We start from the raw sequence: 22,780 nt of genomic DNA on the forward strand, positions 1-22,780 counted from the left end.
TCCTGTATTGGATAGGGGCCTTTCATATGTATTTATATAATGGGTCTGTCATTGGTGTGTGTGGTGCATGATGGCTGATGGGTATACAGTCTATAGAGAGCTGTTTAGGCCCATGACGTAACACCACTAAATAGAGTAAGTTTAGGCCATTTGACAGGATCCCTTTAAAGTTTGGTCTCCATCTACAGTCTATGGGTGTGACTGAAATCTCTGGAAAAAGATACAACCTTTGTCAATTCACAGAAATTACACCATGACCAGCACACGATTAAAACCGATCGACCCGTGTGGGAACTTTTTTTGTCGATGCACATTTCACACATATCACACATGATCATGCTACACTGGGAAATTCAAAACAAAAGGTTATTGCTTCAAATTTCAAAGTATTTTAATTGAGTATAAAATTCATATATAATCACACAAAGAGGTCTCATAACACATAGGAAAGTGAAAAAACATTTTCTCTTACTTTGTTCATTTCCAAATGTAAACAGAGAAATATAGCTTGTAATCTGTTCATTTCTGTTGGAGTTTTCAACAATCAGTGCTATTGCATTACTTCTGGAAATGCCCCCAAATCAAAGGCCTATATACAACATAGGATGTACACTGTAACAGACAGTAAAGCCACATATGCTGGGTTTTTTAAGTTGGTGTTTGAGGCTTCTGATTACATTTCCTGTTTCAGGTCCTTCATGGTTGATGACATTTAAAATGTTCCTCATGTTGGCACTGCTTAGGACTTCAGGAAGATTCTGCTGTGCCAGTAATCGGGATTGTCAAAAGATCTGTCGCCGGCTGCAGGCTCCCCAGGCATGACTCCAGCTCGCACCTTTACATAAGGTTCAAACCCAGATCGATTCCCCTCTGTGCCGTCCACTGCTCCATCTCCTTCCCTCCGCAAATTCTGGTACACTACTGCGTCTCCAGGCTGTGAGGCACCAAAGCAGTCCATGTCTTCGTACTCATACGCCTCGCCGTTTTCCCTCTCATGCAGCTCCTTCCTGTCATGAAGAGCCTGTCGCAGCTTCGGCTGTCTGTTGGTGTAATGATAGTTACTGTCCTCCAGGTATTCATCCTCCTCCTCCTCCTCCTCCCCCTCCTCCCCCTCCTCCTCCTCCTCATCTTCATCCTCCACCTGTGCCACAAGCTTCGCTGGTATTGGAGGAGGAGGAGGTTCATGTGCTGGAGGGATCTCCTCTTTGTCACCACCTCTGATGTCCATGTATTCATACTGAACCTCGTTAGAACCCGGCTGCTCCGATTCAGAGTTGTCCTTGATCCTTGTGTGAACTCCCCTGACCTCCAGAGACGGCGTGGTATCACTTGAGCACGCTGTCGCTTGTGACGATACGGAGGAAGTTCTTGCCTTGTTTCGTTTCAGCCAGTGGCTGTTTTGCATTTGCAAGACAGGTGTCTGCTTGTTCATATACTCATATTCCTCATCGTCGGGGTCATCCAAGAGGCCTAATGAATGAGACTTGCCCATCCTGCCAGAAGTGGCTCGAGATGAAGAAAGTAGATTATCTAAAAAAGAAGAGAAGAAAGTGAAAAAAATTACCCTTTTGCATTTCCTGGGGAACAGGTAACATTAAAATCTGCTGTAGGCTACATCTTTTCAGATCACTGTTTCCACCCTTTTTCTGGTCTTTCTGCCAAACTAAACAAAGCAAACCAGCAGAGGCTTCATTTTTACTATACAGACATGAGAGTGCTGTGTCAATCTTTTCATCAAATTCTCATCAAGAAAGCAAACAAATGTATTTCCCAAAATGTTGAAATACTGTATTCCTTTAAGCAATAAGTTCCCATTGTAAGGGCCACATACTATGATGCTATAATGAATAATGCTGTCACCTCTCTCTGGGCTCTCTCCAGGAAGCACATATCCATTCTGGTCTTCTTCCTCAATTTCTGGGGACGGAGTCTCTGGTGGACCCCCGGACATGCTGTCCCTTTGCGACATGTAAGCACTGTCCTCACGATTGCGTCTTCTTTTCAGGCTCCCTGCCAGAGGAAAGTCCTCACACATCTCCAGCTCCACTGCTGTGCTGCAGCCCTCCGAGCTCTCAGACACGGTGCGGGCTGAGTTAAGACGAGAGCGTGACTGCCACATAGCCTGTACAGGACAACACAAACAGGGCTGTATTAGTAATACGATGTGCAGTAACATATATTTAGATATTATGACTTGTACTCCGCTGGGCGCAGTAAGGGTACATACAGTACAAAAACATAGAACAGTTAATGTGGCTGAACACCATAAGTTTGATCTACCTGTCCTGGGCTGTCAACACCTGGGGTCATAGGCAAATATTCAGCTGCACTCGATGGATTAAGAGTAACCTTTATAAAAAAAATACAGGAGTCAAATTTAGATATTGACCTTTCCAAATATAAATTGGCCATAACATTGTTAAGAAGTTGTATCCATTACTCTGTGAGTGTCCACCCTGGAGACGTGACTTAGGCTTCTGGACTGGGACAGGCATTGTGATGCTGACGCCTTGCCATCCATGACATCCATGACATCCTCTCGCTCCTGGTCCTTCAGCTCAATGTCTAGCTCATCCAGATCCTCCAGGTCTGCACTCCAGTGAGCGACTTCATCCAGGGGCGTGACCTGTTGACTGCATTCCTCCTGGAGGACAGAGGGGAGATAAAGATTAGTGCACTGCATGTTCACTTTTACTGAAGCTTAAACACGCACAGTCTTTCTTACTTTTATCACCAGGTATCGAGGCGGGTCTCTGGCCATTCTGGTAAATTCATTGGCCAGCTCTTTGAAGGTTGGCCGTACATTCTCATCAATCATCCAACCTGGAATTCGAGAACAAGAATTACACTTTAACACCAATGCACAATAAAGAGCATCAGAAACTAAATAAAATGTAGTTAGATATGCTAATTGTGGGACTGTACTTGGACACAGCTTAGTTTAAGCAAACTGCCAATGTTACCATGTTGATGTGCTTGCAAGGTATAACTTTAACCATGTTTACCATCTTGTTTTATTGTGTTATCTGCTAACATTTGCTAATTGGCTCTAAATACAAAGTGCAGCTGAGGCTAATGGAATTTTTATCAGATTTCCAGCTATCTAAAACTTAATTAATAGTTAAGAGATATAACCGAAATGATTTGGAAAAGAAATGTCTGCATAAAATTTCAAATCTATTCAATATTTTTCAAGATATTTGACTTTAATCCATCTCTTCAGCCAGTGCTAGTACGACTATAAAGTGAACTTTATTGCTATTTTTTAGTTCAGACCTAATATAAAAGAAGTAGAGAAGCGAGACACTCACACTTGACCATGACCATGTAGACATCAATGGTGCAAGTCTGAGGCTGAGAGAGACGCTCGCCCTTTTCCAGCAGATCAGGAACTTCCTGCGGACGCATTGTTGTGTACGGCTCTACCCCGTAAGACATCATCTCCCATATTGTCACACCTAATGAGGACAAAGGATTTAGTGTGCTATGAAACAGGGCTACTGGTGCAGCAGCCACTGCTGTCACAAATGTTGAATTTTAATCAAACTTGGCCATATTAAAACTCACCATAACTCCAGACATCACTCTGGTGTGTGTATCTGCGAAACAAGATGCTCTCCAAGGCCATCCATTTGATCGGTGTCTGATGATGTAAACAGAAAATCTCTCAATTGATAACTTCAGTAAAAACGGCGAATAAATGGTCATTGAACGTCAAATCCTGTGTTAATGAAGTTTGGTATTGACCTTGAACTCATTGAAAAAGTACTTCTTGTCATCAGGATACAGCAGGTCTGCGATGCCGTAGTCTGAGATCTGGACGGTGTAATTGCTCTTCAAGAGCACATTTCTGGCAGCCAGGTTCCGGTGGACCATCCTGTTCTCCTCCAGGTAATACATACCCTGATCAGAGCAAGATAGTGTTTAAGTTCCCAGCTGATCGGTGGAGTAGACTCACAATGTGAAATTAGGCCTAACACACACACAAAAATAGAAAAAGGTTGATCCTTTACCTTTGCGATTTGAACACACCAGTTGAGCAGCCTCTGCGGGCTGAGGTTGTTCTTGCGGTTCTTGACGTGCTCCAGCAGGGAGCCCTGGCCGCTGAGCTGGCTGACGAGCTGCAGGCTGGACCCGGGGCAGATACCCAGGATCCTGACAACGTTAATGTGGTCCAAGCTTCCCATCGTCAACATGTGCTGTAGTGACCACATGGGTTATCTTGTTAGTCATTTAGTGTTAACATGAATTCTGAGCAGTAGTCCACACAAAGTTAATCTTCTAAGTAACTGATTGTCTGTTGGAAAAGCAGTTCTGTGGGTTTAGAGCTTGTTCCTTCGAGGAGGAAAGCATCTGGATTGTTTAGGGGATGGCTCCAGGATTTTTTTTTCACTTTCTTTAAAATTGTGAAATTGAGCCTTTTTTCAACATTTTCATATCTCAGAGATTAATTCATGATTCTTGATGAAAGATCCATGATCTGGTGTATTTAGGGGACTGTTTGGGCCTTGTTGGAGGTATGCACTCAACTAAGTGCCACTCTAGTTTGACAATGAGGACGCAACGTTGCCTCATAATAGGAATTTAGCCAAGTAGTAGAGTGTCTACATATAAGTTCTGACTATGGAGTATTACTCATCATACTCAGTGTACATATCAGCACTGGAGAAGTAAGAGGGATCATGCTGAAGGAATAGTTTAAGCTGAAACATTTCAAAGTCAACTTTCAAGCACACAGGCAGCGAGCAGTTCTCCTTTAAATGATGTTTTCTTACGTCTGTCAGCCCATTGAAGGTCTGTCGACCCATGCGATCATGAATTGTCTTTATGGCCACAGGGAGCTTCACTGTATCCCCCTCAGGAATCCAAATACCCTATAAAGCACAGAAAACAGAGATACGTCATTTCTTCGATAAGTCTTACATGTGCAAAAATACATTGTCCAGGCAACATTGGCAACCACAAGTACCTTATGGACTGATCCGAACACTCCGTTACCCAGCAGCTTGATCTTACGCAGCTCTGTGGGCTTCAGGGTCCGAGCGTGGACTTTAGCTCCTTTCTCTCCAGGCTCCAAAGGCTCGAAACTCTGTTGGAAAATAGAGCGTTCATTAACAATCCTCAAGTGAAGCATAATAAAAGAATCATGCCATCTAAGCTGCAGCCTTTTACTGACCTCTCCACTTTCCATGTATCTCCTCATGGCTCGCTTGCGACGAATGGCGATACCTCTTCGGTACAGAACAGTCAGCACGAAGATAGAGAATGACGCGAAGATGAGGGCGATCACTCCCAGTACAATGGCTGTAGTCTCTTGTCTAGAGACAGAGATGAAAAAGAACAGATGTCACATTGTCAACACTTTATTCTCAATCAAAATATACAATTTATTTAAAATATGTGTGAACGAGAAGATAAACCTACCCAGAAATATAACGTGAAGACCCTCCACAGTCTCCAATTCCTGGACCGAAGCACCTGAACGCAAAAGGAGTCTGGTTAAAGCAGGAAAACATGGCGTACACCTCCATACACAGGCATCTCTTCACTCCTTACCCTTTGGTACAGTTGATGTGGCATGGCTCACAGCTGCCCTGCTTGTTGGGGTATTTAAAGATGACCCCCTCTCCTCCCATCACGCCCTCAGGACACGAGGGGACGCAGTGCGGGCCGTCCTGCAAGCTGGCACATGCAACACACTGATCTGCCCCCTGGAGAGAATGAGGAACAGTTCAGACAAAATGAAGACGTGCAAGGAGACAAAAAAGATTCAAGTTAACTTTAAGGATTGAATTCATGTCAAAGGTAAAGCCAGTAGGTGGCAGCAGCAGACCCAAAGTTATTACTATATTATTCTTGAACTTGAAGGGCTTGTTTGTTTTGTGCAAATTACAACTGTAAGCACAACCCGCCTTGCCTTACATCAGTTAGTAACTACAGTTGATTTCAAAGATTAAATCCTTCCTAACATTTAAGGATATGCACAGGGTCGTCCATGCCTTTGTCTTTGCCAAGCTAGATTTCCACAACTTCCTCTATACATGTATTTCTCAGGCATCCCTGCATCACCATTTGGTACAAAATGCTGCTGCTGAGATTGTTATTCAAGAAAACATGACCACACAACACAGATTTTCACCTCGCAGCATTGATTCTGAAGGTTTTTAAGATTTTATTGATGACTTTTAAGGCTTTACACAACCAAGCCAAGTTTAAACATATTTCAAGCAAAAGATTTTAAAAGTAGAAAAAAGGCAAAATTATTTAAAAAGGTAAAATAAATAAAAAGGCTCAAACCTGCATATTATTATCTTTTAAAAAGTTAAAGGAGTAAAATAGTGCAAATAAAATACAATGATTGTTTGACCTTGTAAAATAGATTAGTTAAAGGCACTGATGAATTAAAAGTAAATTTAAAAAAAGCTTTCATCCATATTTGAATTTTAATTAATTTTGTATACTTCTATTCCATTATATTGTTGTTGTATCTTCTTGTGAAGCACTTTAAAATTAAATTAATTAAAAAATTAATTATTACTATGTTTATTATTATTATTATTATTATTATTATTATTATAGAGAGAAGCATACCGGGCCTGTGCAGGTCTCCTTCCCCTCCTGGACCTTACACTCGGGGTGACAGGGTTCACACTCTCCTGATTGAGCAGCAAACTCTCGCCTCTCCCTGCGTTCAGGGCAAAGAGTCGTTCACTTTCAAAATGTTTCACCAGAGTACAGATAACATTGACTAACACCACAGCAAACATTACTCACACAAGACAAACAGGGTGGATATGATGATTCTTATTATAAGTTATTTTGTAAAGACTGACCCGGTTATGAACATGCAGTCCGGCACGCACGTTCCCCCCCTTCTGTAGTTCTTACAGGACAGACACTGGTTTGGCCCGGGACCCCAGCAGCCATCAGAGGAGCACAGGGGGTCGCACTCGTGACCCTTACTCACTGCAGACACAGGGGACCAAAACTAACTGTGTCATCATTTACGTTAACGCTGAGAGAGGAGAGTGATTTAAACGACCAAACCTCACTCACCGCACTGATTTCTGGGTCTGTTATTCTTGATGTCGATTGGCTTCTGGCGTTTCGCGGGGCTGGAGCTGCTGATTACTATGCGCGTCCAGTTGATAGTGTCAGGGTAGCAGAGATTCTTGTTTCCTGTGATGTAGACGTCGCCTTTTTCTATCTTTTGTAGTGAGCGTAAGCCCAGAGAGGTCAGAGAGGGGAGCCTCATCACCAGTAGAGAGTAGGCCCTGTAACTGAAAAAAATTAATGTTGGGAAAGAAAGTAGTTGTTTTGATTCTAAATTTGTTGGGAAACTGAATTTCAAATAGTGAAATAGAGCCACTGCTGAATTTACAGCGTTAAGATTTTTTACTTCAGTATCCCTCCAAGTAGTAGCCCACATTTCAAGTCGCAGCGAGGCCGAGTTAAGCTGCTGTGTGCTGCCATCACCCACATGACTTATTCCCCATAATCTGAATTGAGGCAAACAATATATTTCCCCCATTTTTCAATGTATTTGTCCCATCTACCATCGCTTTCATATGAAATTTGAGGCAACTTTGCACTAATATGGGCCATTAGGAGAGGATAAAAACATTTTTATGAATTCAAGAGTTTGAAAACGTGATGCTAAATATTTTTTTTGCACATTCACAGAGACAATACACATTTCCAACATTAATGTAGCTAAATCCAAGTGGCTCAGATTCAGTTGTTCATCTTCAGATCTAAACATGCAAGCGTCCAGCGGGGCTTACAGATGCTCTGACGAACTTCTTTTAGAAAATATAATGACATTAAAGAAACTGGTGGGGATTTTAATCAAGCTTGATCACTTAAGTGAGTGTGTTTGCATTTTGGTATCTAAATTTCACCTATCTCCGCTGGGATCATTTGTATTTCTTCACAAATTGTACTTTAGTGACCCATATTCAAAATCTATAGTATATACTTAAATGTCAATATTACATAAGTAGTCAGCAGTGATTACATTTCACAATTAAGACCAAAATCGAAATGGAATTGTGCTTTCATATAATATGACCAGACTCAGATGCCAACATTTGCTTCCTGAACACTTTGAAACCATTAGAGGATGTGAAAAGAAACCATGAGGATTCATTAAAGAGCTGTGCCCACCACCAAATCACACAAGCCCAGCAGTGAGAACTATGATACAATAGAGCAAGAACAAGTATTTGATACACAAATGTCACACATGATGAGGTGGCGTGTGAACTGTGTACTGTACCTTCGAGAGCTCACTCCTCTGCATGGTGTAAAAGTGACGGAGATGAAGAGACACAAGACACAAAAAGACAATGAGAGTCACGACAGAGAAGGTACAGTATTGTCTGCTCAGACAAAAATGCAACATAACAACATGACCTCAGTCGATGCTAGAACAAGGAGACAAATAAACTGCTTCTGCTCACTTGTAAAGTGATCTGCCTTGAATAGTTTGGAGGTTTGAGAAGACTGACAGGTCAGACATGTTTTTTGGCCATGACTGGATGCAGAGGTAGTCTGAAAATGGAGACATTGTGTTTCAGAGGCCTTAAACTGATTATAAACACAGTGATAAGACTTAAATAGCATAAATACAATGAAAGTTTGAAAACCTACTCCTACACGCACCTGTAATCTCCCGCACTGTGTTGAATACTTTCAGTTTTTCTGTTTCGAGGGCTGGGACGTTATTATATTCATCACTTTGTACAGAAAAGAAGAGAGAAAAAGAAATGCCCGGTGAAAACATTATCCATGAAGTACATTCAAATCTTTAAGACAAGTAGGAGTTTCGTTTACCCTTTGATGCCAGTCACCAGGAAGTGCAGACTGCCCTGGATCTTTGTGCAGTTGATGTAGCTGTCGATATTGTGAGCGTCCACAGTTTGCTTGTTTGGAAATCCTGTACCCTGACAAACTGAGAGGAAGCAACAAAATAGGAAAATTAGGTAAAGCAATCAGCAGACTTAGTTGGGCAGCGATGGAGAATACATTTCCTCAAACTTGCAACAATTTGTATGTACTTAATTTGTTTCTTTTTATTCTAGTTCATTTTATAGGAGAATATTAAATGTTTTTATCCTGCATTTACGCTACAGCTACTGCTAATTTGTAGATTCATATTTTAGAAATAAACTAGAATTACAGCACTGTAGATGTATGCCTCCAAATGACAACCTTAGATATCATTTTCAAGGGGTAAAATCAGGATTTGAGAGGCCACCATGACCTTGACCTTTGACTTTTGAACTCCTAAATCTGATCAGTTAATTTTAGAGTCCAAGTTAACTTTTGTGTCAAATTTGAAAGGATTCCCTGGAGGTGTTCCTGAGATCCCATGTTCCCAAATAATTCTGTGGGGGGACAGCAAACAAGACTTCTGACCTCTCACCACAGAAGTGAATTGTAAAGCAGGAGCTGAGTTTTCTTTCAAATACCTTTTGGACAGAGGCCTCCACACGGCTCACATCTCTTCACTCCCCTCTTCTCCACCTCCATTTTATCAGGTGGACACTTGCTCACACACGAGCTGCCGTCAACCACAAAGTTAACTACAAAAAAATGCAAGACATATGTGTCATATGAGTAAATCTAATAACATGGTCCAAAGTGCACATGAGCAAGTCAAGCTGGAGTTTGATAAAGTTTTAAATGATTGACACATTGTTTATAGAGTGCAGCAACAATCTGTGTGAACATGAGGGTAAATGGCAGCCTGTGTGGGGACTCACGAGGACACTGGGCCACGCACATGGCTTCATACTGGTACTTGGCATTGGGGTTGGGCTCCAGTTTGAACGTGTGCTTGTTGTAGATGAGGGTCTGAGGACACAACGGCAAGCACGAGCCCGAATTGTTGAAGTTCCGGCACACCTGTAAAACAAATTCATTTCCAGCAACACAGATTATACATTTGCTTTATCCTTTTGTGTGCTTGTTTCTATGATAGGAAGAGATTGATAACTCATGTAGCTAAATGGAATCCAGCTATCCTTTACTTTATTATTTACCCACTGTGACATATCTACACGACTACAGACATTCAATGAGTTATTGAAGCAGCAGACTCACAAAGCAGTCTGTATCCAGGGGTCCAGTGCATCCTCCTGCACACTCAATGTGACAACACTCGCTGGGGTTTTTGCCAAAGCATCTGCGATTACACTGAGGGGCGCACACAGTCTTTGTCACTGAGGGAAAGATGAGAGAGAGTTGCTCTGTTAATCCATGACACCACAGATTTACAAATGTCATGATGTAATTCTTCGTAAAAACTGATTTGTGCCACTTTTTAAAAACTTAAAATGACGACATCTCTTGCAGTAATGTGTTTCAAATGTCTTCAAAATGACATAACGCTCATGTATGTGACATATATGACATTGGTAGGAAGTAAAAGAACGCAGGCCTGCAGGAAAAACACAAATCGTCGGTTTTACGTTATGTTGCTGTGTAAATCTGTGGATAAATAATCAACTTGATATAAACTGTAAATGATTTTGATGCGTCATGTACTGGCAAAAATCAACTGTGATCAAGTGTGATAGTGGGAAAGCACAACAGCAATTTTAATTGGGCGATTCATATAAAGATTTTAATATTTATTTGTTCAACTGTGATGTTTGAAAATTGTATACACTAAAACATGTTCCAGAACATGGAAAATGAGTATAATGAAGTGACTCACAGATCTGGCAACTGTCACTTCCTGGACCCCAACATGGCACGTCTCCACACGCCTTGTCACAAGGCTCTGAGACACAATTTCATCATCAACACATGCATTTTCACATTTTAAAGCAAAAAGAAAAGAAGAGTCTAAATGACATTTTTCAAGTCTTCTTTAAACTAACACCCATTACATTTAAAGAGGTATTGGTTGCTTCAAAGTAAACTCAGAGGAAGAGATGAGAGACCAAATGCATGGTCGCTGTTTTGGTGGTTTCAGATAGATAAGGCCTCTGCAGTATGAACCATGTGAGGATCTTCCAGAGTTACTTTTGTTTTAGGGCAAAATTCCCTGTTTGTATTTTACCAGACAGAGTTTCTTCCCTGAGCTGTGGTGGAGAGGTAGTGACACAAAGAGGGAAATAAAAGACTGTGACTCCAACTCCACAAGTAGTCTAACTCAGGCTAGAGCAGCCAATAGCAATGGACATACCGAACATATCAGACATTTGTGTTCACACATGCACGTCCTCCAGAGAAAATATGGAGGAACTGCCGAGTCCAGTGCATGAAAGCAGCTTTACTGTCCCACATTTGTATAATGCATTTCTGGCAGCTAGTTTGGCACCCCCCTGAACAAAGCCAAGTAACACCAGAGGACAACATTTCCTACACGCGTGAGAGGTGATTGACCAATCACAACAGAGTGGGCCAGCGGACCCATCAGAGCAGACTAGGCTTTATCAGGAAGGGGGCCATAACTCTAAGGGTTTCAGACAGAGGCTGAAAATAGGAGCTGCAGCAATCGACAGAATGCGGAAAGTTATTTCCGAACATTAGAGCATGTAAACCTTTTTCAAGTTATAAACCAAATTAAAATTATAAACCCTGAATATGAGCATGATATGTCTCCTTTAAGATTGACTTGAGAAAATGTGAACTCATCATGAAGGTAGCTTGTGCTCATGTGTGATAACCATGCTTTTCGCTCACTTTCAGGCCCGTTGTCCGTGAGCACAATCGGAGTTGTTGCATCCTTCACGATGCCCAGCCAGTTCACTTGCGGGGCAAAGCTCAGGTACTTATTCTGGATGATCTGGACTCCTCCCTCCAGTATCTCTGTGGGAGGCACACAAGCATGTTAATGGGCGAAGAACAATTAGCGAAGCAAGCCCTAACAGGTCAATGACTCATCCTATCACACTCCACCATGCGCTGTTTAATACAACACATACAAACTCAGTATAATGAGCTGGAGCCTGTGTTACAGTGGCGGTTGAGAGACTGAGCTCATGAGACATTCCAGCAACTTCACATCACAGGGACTGCACACACTGCCGCTCTCTGACGACTGGTAGGCTGAAGGTGTGGCTGCACTGTGTGGGCGTGGGAGCTCCCATCTTTACATCCAACCTGAGCTCTTATCTGCACCACTCCAGCCTCCCACACTTCAAATAACACTCATTCACTAGAACTGAGCGAAGTCTTGTGTACCTGTGAGGTGTGTCAGGCCCAGTTCTTGAAGGCCGTACTGCCCCTCCTTCTGGTAGTTGACCATCACAGACAGAGCCCACTGGTTCTCAAACAGCGTGTTGCCCCTGATAACGCGCAGCCGGTCCAGAGGCAGGCGGTTGAAATTGTTGAGGGCAAACAGGATGTAGCCTGTCACCTCCCTGATAGACTGTGGAATTAAAAAAAATGCGAAAAAGACAGTAAATTTAATAGAGATGTTTTATTTATCAGAATGATCATTACCTGGCAGCATGGTGTGTTTGACTTGCGTTGTTAGTCACCATAACAGGTCACAACGACGGAGACATAAATGAGCTAATTGTTCTTGTGAGAGAGATCCGTAATCCTCTGTGACAGGGAGTCTTGTCTGGACTAAGCTCACAGTAACATATGCAGTGACACACATATTGTTGTTTAATAGGAGAGATTTATTCTGCTCTCTGATGCCTCAGTGTGTTAGACGCTTCACCTGCAGGAAGGAGAAGTTTCTGTGGTGCTCCATCATGGTGATCTCAAGGTTTCCCATCACTATCTCACAGCCGGTGTAGCGCTCCTTCATCTGGTTGTACTGATTCTCTGAGTCTCCCGTCATACTCAGCTTGTTCTGCGTGCCGAAACAAACTGGAAAAGAAAAGAAGGGGATCTTGGTCAACTCTCGGGTGTCCTTAATGTCAACATGTCACATAATATACACAAATATGAAGGATGAGTCTGGTGATATGTGTGGATGGTCAATAAAATCCATGAAAAGACAAAAATCAACAATGACTTGACCATTTTCATTTTTCTATGTATTGATGTTGATTGATGTGGAAATTCTATTTCTCACTTTTAAGGCCCTAAATGTGCTTGCACCCAAAAGCCTTTCAGATGAATTGACCTGGTGTGGGCCCTCTAGACCACTTAGATCAATGCATAGTGGTCTCACCTTGTAACAGAGGGGGAACAAGCCTTATTATGGAATTCACCACCGATCGCAGCTTCTTCTAAATCTTTTCCTAAACCGTTTTTTGTTTTTATGAAAGCTTTTACAAAATGATCGACATTACACAGACTAATCCTATTGATTTATTTTTATTGTCATATTTCCTCTGCTCATGTCCCATTGTGATATTCTCATTGATTCTTCCTTGTAAAGGACTGTTAAGAAAAGAAGTTAATAAAGTTTATTATTATTAAAATTGAGCCACAGTGTCAGTGACATGTTCCGTCATTAACGCGCGTGTGTGTGTGTGTGTGTGTGTGTGTGTGTGTGTGTGTGTGTGTGTGTGTGTGTGTGTGTGTGTGTGTGTGTGTGTAACACCATAACTGGGAATATTATCTCCAAATGATACAATTTTGGAGTGGATCAATCAAAGGTCAAGGTCAAAGGTCAACAAAAATATGGTCTGAAATACACTATTTTCAATCTTCCAATCAAACATATGCAACCAATAACACAAAGGACACAATCTACAGCTTATTTAACCAATCATTCATCATGTGGTAAAAATTATGTAATGATGATGACAATCTGAAATGAAATGGCATAATAAAAAATGTAAAATATTTGGGGTCTGTACAGTGTGTGTGCAGGTTAACTAAGAGTCAGTCACTGTGCTGCTGCTGTTTATACTGAGCAGAGCACCAAGCGTTTGCTCAGTGTGAAGAAAAGAGCATAGGTTAAAAATAAGAGCCTCCAGTGATGTTCATGTAGTGGTATCACAATCAAAGATATTCTTACATAAAATCTAGTTTTATGTAAGAATAAAAAGTTATTATTAAAAAGTTATTATGAGGCAACAGCGTTAGTTTTTTACAAAGAGTGTTTTGTGTCTCTTACTACAAGCCTGTGAGGTCTGCTCATACAATATCAATGAACATACTGTAACAGTGCGAGACAAGCTGAGGATTGTGTACAGGACATGTCCTGCTCTGAGACAAACATACAAGGCCTTGTTTACCATCTGAGGGAGTTCAGCCATTCAGCGTCACTTGAGAACTACTTTGCTATTCAAATGTCCGACGGGCGAGAGGCAGCAGAGAACAGACGTGAACTCGACTGTTGATCTGAACGTCATCTAGACAAAAAACCTTTGCACACACACGCCAACAAATAACAACATGTTCTTTTCAGGCTGGTGCCTACACAATATGGGCTAAAGTATGTGCACACCCCCGTGTCCACAGTGTTTGAGCCTACAGCTTACAATGACACTTCTGAAAATATTGAGCATCAAAAGTTGTGCCAACAGTACAGGGAAGAGACCTGTTTCAACATTACAATACCCCAGAGCATAGTGAGGGCCATAATATTAGTAAATATCATATTTTGCTGTTGGCCTGCACAGAGCGCTGAGCGATGAACAGGAAACCTGATTTATCAGCCACCATGATGCTCTGCTCTAATAACTGCAACCAGGCTCCAAAATCCCCTCATAATAGAACAGTACATCTATGGTTTTAGATGTTCTGCAATCACACAAGAGTGTCGGGGTTGAATGTCATGTCACAAAGTGTTACTTTACAGGCTACAGGTCAATTCCTGCCAGCAATCCATAATTGTGACTTAATCCTTAAATCAGGAGGAGACATTCTGAGCCTTGGTACATAGTGACAGTGCAACATGTGGAGCTGATATTAATAAAATTATCTCACCTATTATTGTTCTTTCTTACTTTTTAAGGTAATGAAATCCATAAATCTTGTAGGCTTGAACAATTTGTTTTGCATATATTTGCATATATTTTGGCAAACTGGCCCCATTAAAGGGACTCAGAAAGTAGAGCGGGTCGTCCACTGACCAGAATGTCGGTGGATCGATCCTGGCTCATCCAGTCCGCATGGCAGAAAAATTCTGAACCCAAAATTGCCCCTGATGACTGTGCGTCTGAGAGTCTGTGATAGAAGTAGTGCAGCTTATAGTAGCACGGTATGAATGTGAGTATAAATGTGTGTATAAATGTGTGAATGTGACTTGTAGTGTAAAGCGCTTTGAATTGAATTGGTTGATAAGACTACAAAGGTGCTATGTACAGCAAATAAAGTCAATTTATCATCTAGAATCACTGTTTACAAATGAACCATGGTCGTATTAACAACTATCGATGGATCACTTTGGAACATTAACAGATTTACAGATTATTTTCATTGAATTTGAGACATTAATTAACAATGGACATCAAAGCAATGATAAACCTATATATAGGGTGAAAGTCAAATTGAATATAAATGTTAGTGTATTGTGTTTGTGTGTTCAGATTTGTCATCACAACAATGAAACAATTTCCGACATTAACTGTGGGACTGTGTTAAAATACCTCACTAGATTTCATGGAGGCTGTGTGAGCTGTCGGCCACAGTCACTCCCGCAGCTCTATTATACCTGTGACGGTAAATGAGACATACCAACAGACAAATAACAGATTTTAACTTCCTGCTGTTTTCAGAACAACAACATGCACCTGTCCCAGTTTCTCTGCTTCCCTGCACACCTCCCACATCTATCTACATGGCCAGATACCAATTGATAATGGTGAATTGGGCAAACTGACCCTTTAACCTCGTAGTTATGAGCATAATCGTGACCCAGTTAACTCTGAATGTTTATGTACTGTCATATGAAGAAAAAAAAACGAAATCTCAACAATATGCTGGTTGTTGATTCAGTTGTGAAGCCCCAAGGAATGTGTGTTGAACCACACACAAGTCACACAAATGATGTGTGCTTAATAATTATTAACCCCAAAGCACAGTGTGTGTGTGTGTGTGTGTGTGTGTGTGTGTGTGTGTGTGTGTGTGTGTGTGTGTGTGTGTGTGTGTGTGAGAGAGAGAGAGAGAGAGAGAGAGAGAGAGAGAGAGAGAGAGAGAGAGAGAGAGAGAGAGAGAGAGAGAGAGACAGTCGTGCATTGAGCGTGTCCTTTGTCCATAAAGTCCTGATAAGAGTCATTTTATTGTGTTTTTGAGAACATCGAGTTCCCAGAACCTTGCTCTGAACAGATTGTTTTTAAAGGCTCATTTCACTTAAATCAAAAAAAGAAATTATAAAACCCTGCATGGTGTTAATGATTGGAAGCAGAAAATACATTTGTTTGTTTTGTGCCGTTTAACTGTGGGACTGTGTTAAAGTACCTATTTTTTACTGTTTACAGTTTACTCATCATGCTGGTTGAATCATATCTTTTGTGGCTTCGGAGGAACTTCCCAGGGGATGAAAAAAAACAACCTCTGATGATGTCATGAGGGTTATCTGAACTTCCACAGAAACCCTGTGTTACAAACCGGGGCCGCTGCAGTGAGTTAACTTGACCTAAGCCTCGGGGCTGAAAGGCTCTAATGCTGTTTTAACTTCATGTCAGCAGAATGAGCCTCCACTGATTCTGATTGAAATCATAATTGCAACTAAAAAGTGACATCTATATGCATCTTGATTGTCCATCCATCAGTCCAAAACCCAAACAAATGCAAATTACAATGCTATAAACATCATAATGAGGTGAATTTGCATAATCCGATGCTAAAATCTGAAAACGTGCAGACTTTTTCTTCATAAATGGCGGAAAATACTTTCAATTAACTGCCCATCAGCTTATCTGTGTGATTTTATCTTTCTTTTCTGTCTCCTGCAGGTCTCTACACTGCAGCACCCCTTCAGTGCAGTGTCAGGACCACGGGGGTCACAAGATGAACATGCGTGGTCATGGGATAGTTAAGAGGTTAAAGGAGAGGAAACATATTTGTGTTGGACTAAATTTTGTTCCTTTTACAGCTCTGTTCTTTATTTTTACCTCTCAACAATGATTAAATCAGCAAATGCAGCCAATGTGGAAGGATCTGAGGTGAAACATACCTCAAACATAACATTTCTTTATATTAGACTCCCCAGTGTGCTTCATATTATCACATCGAGCCATATCTTTTGCCCATTCAAATCCATTTAATTGAAAGAGTCAGTGATGTGTGTTCATGAGCTGCTCAAGGGTGAAGCTCTTTATCTACTCCACCTTAGTCAAACCCGGAGAGCAGCTCAGCGTTATCAGCGGACGACTTGAGCTGTTGACTCTACGCAGTTTGAATTGCCTGTTGGGAAATAGTCGTAAACACCTTTGTCACATACGTTTGAAGAATCTTCCGCACACGGAGCAGTATGTGGAGCACAATGCATTGTGGGGAAAGACAAACCGGTAACTACGCATGCAGTACAGTATGTGCTGCTGGTATGTTCGCCATCGCCATACAGACAAAACACAATCCACTGCTGTGGGAGCCCAAGAGCTCAACTGGCCGAGTGAGTTTTTTTTCTTCTTCTGTCAAAGAAAAACCTTCAGGGTTGGCAGATGGATGATGGATTAAAAAGGAATGGGGAGGAGGGTTTGGAATCAGTGCAAACACACACACACACACGGATACAATGGGCCTATTTTAAAAGAGTGCAAAACAAGTGCAGGGCATCAAGCTGTGAGCTCAAGCCTCTCTCTGTCTGCACTTACACTTCATTCTCATTGTCTCTCCTTACACTGTGGCCTTCCCAATTATTATTCCATCACTAACTGTCACATACAGTATATAAAATCACTGCAAAATGGTGTCATTGTGCTCGGCGCCAAAGTGTTAAAGTATCACATGACGAAAAACATAACGCGGATCAGGTTCTGCTGTTATTTTCATTCGTCTGTTGCCAAGGTTTCTGTACTCTGGAAAAAGAAGCGAGAGAGAGAAAGAAAACAATGGAGGGAGGAGGAGATAAACAAGCTCAATAAAGCAGTTGAGGCGATGACTGAGGTAAACAGAAACTTGGCACTTGGACAGAGATTACCGCATACCTCGCAGGTGAGCACACGCACACACACACAAACAGGCGCGCACAAACATAATGACAGACACCTGAGGAGATGAACTGCTTCACTTCTCGATGCATTCTCAGTCAGAGTTTGTGTCCAGATGAAGTGGAGGACGTGTTTTTTCTTTCTCTTTCCAAAGTGCAGGACTTCCTGCTCTGACTTTACAGAAAGCAGAGTGTTGCTTAACGTTGTGCTTTGGCAACAGGAGTGACAGCATATTTGCTTTTTGACACATCACTTATTTGGATAAGTCACACCTGTAGAAGCACGAAAGCAAAATAAAATGGTTCAAGGCTACTGTGATTTGTCATAAAAGACAACTGAGATATTAAACTAACATGTGGTTTTACCTTTGCCAAAGAGATTGTTTTTTTCAGCCCTGTCAGTTTGTTTGTCGATTTATGTTTTTGTAAGAACGATTACGGAAAAAACTACTAGATGGATTACCACGAAACTTGGTGGAGGGATGTGGTAAAGGTCAGGGAAGACCCCATTAAATCTGGTTGCAGATCTGGGTTAGGGGGTTAATCCAGGATTTTCTTTTTTCACTTTCTTTAATACTGTGATCAGGGTTTTTTTTCCCACTGATTTCCCAAGTAAAAATGCATGGATGATTAAAATCCCATTCAGGGAATTCAGTTATGATTATTGAAGATATTTGTGAAGTACAAATTCACCTCTTCTTCCTGTTGGCACATTGTATATAAAAATGAACATGCTACCTGTTGGCAACATCTCTGGTTATTCATCAATGTGAACATGTTTTGTGATGTATGGGAATTTATGTGCAAACAAGCACATGAAAAGCATTTCTCTTTTTAATACACACTTTTATACAAAAGTGCACCACAGCTCTAATAAAATGTTTTTGCAGCACTATAAAACTTTATTACCGTTTTTCATTTGATTGTGACTCTTCAGTTCACCTCATGTATCGCAGCTGATATGATCGTATCAAAGGTGAACAGCAGGTCCTACTTGCAGCAAAACAACAGCAACCTCCTTCACAGTCTGGTTACTGCACAACACAAGCCTGTTTATCAACTGGCTACGACATCAGATTGTACAGCTGGAATTTCTATCATTTAATTTCTATTTGAAATACATATTTGTTTTAATTGTACAGCCAGTACAAGCAATACAAGTGTGTCTTTAATGAAGTACACACATTGTGTTAACTTGGTTTGTGTGTGTTGCCGTTGTTTGAGTCAGTTGCGTCTGTGAATCAACAAAGTCTTAACAATCAAATGCCTCTACGCAAAGCAATGAAAGGGTTTTCAATTAGTGCTTTTGTTGGTTTTGTCTGTTTTGTGCACTACCGGGTATATATGTGTGTGTGTGTGTGTGTCTGTGTCTGTGTATATGCGTGTGTGTGTGTGTTTGTGTTTAGCTGAGATGCCAGAGGTTCTGTCATCTGAGCATCAGCTGCCTAAACAAAATCGATGAGCTTGTGTTCATATGGTTTTTCTCAGACCGAGCGCCACTTGACTCACTTGCAGCCAGGTGACGGCGACAAGAGCGTGAGGGTCAAAGGTCACAGAGAGATTCAAATCACAACACCTCTCTCTCTCTCTCTCTGCCAAAAACACATCACCTGACCTGGTGGAGAAAAGTCACTGAGTGCATCTACTCGAAGAAAGTACTCTTGATATACTTATATTGTGTTCGATTATTTTCCATATTTCTTCCCCTGTTCTGCTGATTTGACATCTTGAGTTCCTGGTAATGTTGATAAGTGATGAGTGCATTAATTGTTAATAATTGTTGTGAGGACAAGTGGCTTTTCTATCTCCAGCAAAGTACATTTATTTGTGTTTTGGACTATTGGCCAGACAATTATTTACTATTTTACAATCCAGCAATCAATTGATTAAAAAGAAAGAGATAAGTCAATCATAAAAAAATTATCTAATAAGATTCTGCTCTGGTTAGTTCAAAGTTCAATATTTTATATAAAAAACATAAGCTACAGTATAATCAAATATTATACATTTCTACAGATTGAACGAGGTGTTAGTATCAACTTCACCATCAAAATGGATATTCATCCAATAATATGATATAGCTGTACAATAACACAAGGAGCTCGAGCCTATATTTAAAGTCAACTACACCCAAAACATAAGAATTGTACTTGTAAAAGAATATGTTTGAATGGTGCCATTGTTGCCTTCACTTCAATAATAAATTCCCCACTAGTGACTATAAGATAAAATAAATGATCTTTGGGGGTTGGCTCTGGTTGTGCGTCAACAGGTGATGAAAGGTTGGGCTACTCTGTCGCAAAACCTTGAAACAACTGAGACAAACATGGTGAAGCACACACACACACACACACACACACACACACACACACACACACACACACACACACACACACACACACACACACACACACAGGATCGTGGGAGAGGTTCAGGTGAGTCACAGCAAACAAGTTTTACACATGTGTAGAACAGGTTCTGGTTTGTGTGTGTGAGGTTTGTGAGGGAGGAGGACAGGTGTTGTCCTACATAAGAACTCCTAGTGTCCAGTGTGTGTGTGTGTGTGTGTGTGTGTGTGTGTGTGTGTGTGTGTGTGTGTGTGTGTGTGTTTGTGTGTGTGTGTGTTTGAGTGTGTGTCTGATCAGACAGAGAGAGGAAGAGAGAGAAAGAGAGAGAGAGAAAGAGAAAGAAAGAGAAAGAAAGAGAGAGCCCACCTTCTGGCGCCTGAGCGCAGCTGAGTTGGGGCGCACAAACCAGCAGGACGCACAGCACCCCCTGCACCTTCCTCATGAGAGCAGTCATCCTCAGTCAAATATCCAGGCTGCTGGTTTTTAAACAAACATCCCCCTCATACTAATGAGAAGAAAATGTCCCTTTTATGATCCAAAATCTTCCTCGGTCGTGTCAATGCGTGAGAGTCCATTGAGTCAATCCAGATTTGACGCGCAGTGTTTCCGGATTGCCCTTTAAATTCCTCTGTTCCACGTCCTCTAGTCCTGGAATTGAAAATGAAAATAGTGAATAGCTTCCAGTGTTTTCTCTCTGTGACATTTAACTGAGCCGCAACTTTACATGCTGCCCTCTCCGGTCTGTGTGAGAGGAATCACTACAGCTCCGTGATTGGAGCGCAACGCGCAGCCAATCAGAGGCGGGAGCGACTCTTTTCTTCCAGCACTGATTTATCTGGGAGGGCCCTGACTGTAAACCTATAGGAATCCAATGGGAACACTGAAAACACCTCGTGCACCAGACAGTAAAACTATAAATACAGAGTATTAGAGAGTAACAATGCAACTTCTTAAAATTCTGAAGGCGATTTGGTTTAGAGCAATTCAAAATAGGAACTGATAAACATCCAATAATCTATAATACAATTAAGCACCACAAAAGAGCTGTGTTCAGTTGGGTTGAGCTAAAAGTGCAATTTCTCTAAAGAACTACATTCCTTTAAAATACTAAAAGTTATAATAAATAAATAAAATAGTTAACATGGCAGAGAGACATTTAAGAGTGACTGTGTGTTTCGAGGGCCAAGCTCAGAATTGTCACAGTGGCATGTATGTGCAATATTTGGACAATAAGAAATTAAAGAATTATTAATATCAAAAGCATGAAATATCCGACAGCCAGGACAAGACGCAGCAATTAAACAGAATACGGAACCGAAATAACATTTGAATCAGTTAGGAAAAGGTGAAGGAAACAAATGAACTGAAACAGTTGAATTGAATGATCCAAAGTTTAGAGTTGAAAAGGTATAAAAAGGTGCTGAGCAGCTTCCTGCCACAGACAAGCAGACGGCTGAACAGCTGCTCAACTCTGCTGCTGTTTTATCTGCACTTCGTTCTTAAGTTACTGAACCTTTAGCTCATACTTGCACTCTGCACTTTTAATTTAATTAAACAGGTGTATTTATTATTTATTGTGATTACCAGTGGGAAACTGTCATTCTGCCCTGCACAGCTGATGTATGGTGAAATGAAGTTGCTGAATTCTGAATCTTAGCCAAAGATAAGTATCCCTGTCTTTTACGTTTTGGTCCATTATGTTGTGTTAAATAAAACAGTTCAGACCCCTTTGAGCATTTTGCATCAGACTGATGAAGTGGTCATATTGAAAACGTGTCTGCCTCATGGCTCCTTCGTGTGAGTATCTTTATCTATACAGTTACAACAGGTGAGTCATTTCCTCTGCCCCCTCAAAACCTGAGAGCATGACAATAAAGAATGGAGCGTTTTATTCCCCTTTAAAAACAGACCCCCTCCAAACTTGAGCATGAAAAAGGCAACAAATATTTAAACAGTTCCCTCCTCTTCATACTTCTCTGTATGTGTCACTCTGTCTCACACGATAACAAGGAACCTTAAGAAATTAATCTCTGACCCCTCCACTCCTTGACGCTCTTACTGGAAATGTACGATTATTTTATTGCTGCATGATTTTACTGCTGCACTTGAGACTTCGAACAAATCAGTTCAAGTGAGACCATATAACCTGGTCTGGTTAGAAAATCGTACCTTGTGCCATCTTGTTGTTTTTTCACTTAAGCTTCATGCAAACGTTATGTGCCTGTAAGAGTGGGAGAGCCAGCTGAACTACTCTGAGCAAACTGGCTCTGCCTGCATCTCCAGTCTGAACACACACACACACACACACTCACACACACACACGTAAAGAGAGAGACTAATTTCTCCTCTGTTCTCTCTCTGGACAGGTCTAATTACATAGAATTATAAATCCAACAGAAAAATGTCTCCACTC

The 22,780-nt window shown here is 41.2% G+C and overlaps 1 protein-coding gene across 1 annotated transcript; it reads right to left on the reverse strand.

The window, feature by feature from the left end:
• Positions 1-373: 373 nt before the first annotated feature.
• Positions 374-21,100, reverse strand: erbb3a (erb-b2 receptor tyrosine kinase 3a). Its single transcript, XM_035152100.1, has 29 exons — positions 20,734-21,100; positions 12,686-12,837; positions 12,199-12,385; positions 11,698-11,823; positions 10,724-10,789; positions 10,108-10,226; positions 9,768-9,909; positions 9,474-9,587; positions 8,836-8,953; positions 8,665-8,738; positions 8,463-8,553; positions 8,279-8,296; positions 7,057-7,280; positions 6,834-6,966; positions 6,592-6,685; positions 5,557-5,711; positions 5,425-5,478; positions 5,177-5,318; positions 4,970-5,089; positions 4,776-4,874; positions 4,014-4,199; positions 3,748-3,903; positions 3,568-3,643; positions 3,312-3,458; positions 2,726-2,823; positions 2,441-2,644; positions 2,281-2,349; positions 1,861-2,122; positions 374-1,530 (listed from the first exon to the last, which is right to left on the reverse strand). Exons 1-29 carry the CDS (start codon positions 20,819-20,821, stop codon positions 740-742), a joined length of 4,305 nt encoding a protein of 1,434 aa, XP_035007991.1. The 5' UTR covers positions 20,822-21,100; the 3' UTR covers positions 374-739.
• Between the last annotated feature and the right edge of the window lie 1,680 nt (positions 21,101-22,780).

This window comes from Hippoglossus stenolepis, chromosome 3 (assembly GCF_022539355.2).
Source record: "Hippoglossus stenolepis isolate QCI-W04-F060 chromosome 3, HSTE1.2, whole genome shotgun sequence".
In the NCBI taxonomy this organism is placed as follows: Eukaryota; Metazoa; Chordata; class Actinopteri; order Pleuronectiformes; family Pleuronectidae; genus Hippoglossus; species Hippoglossus stenolepis.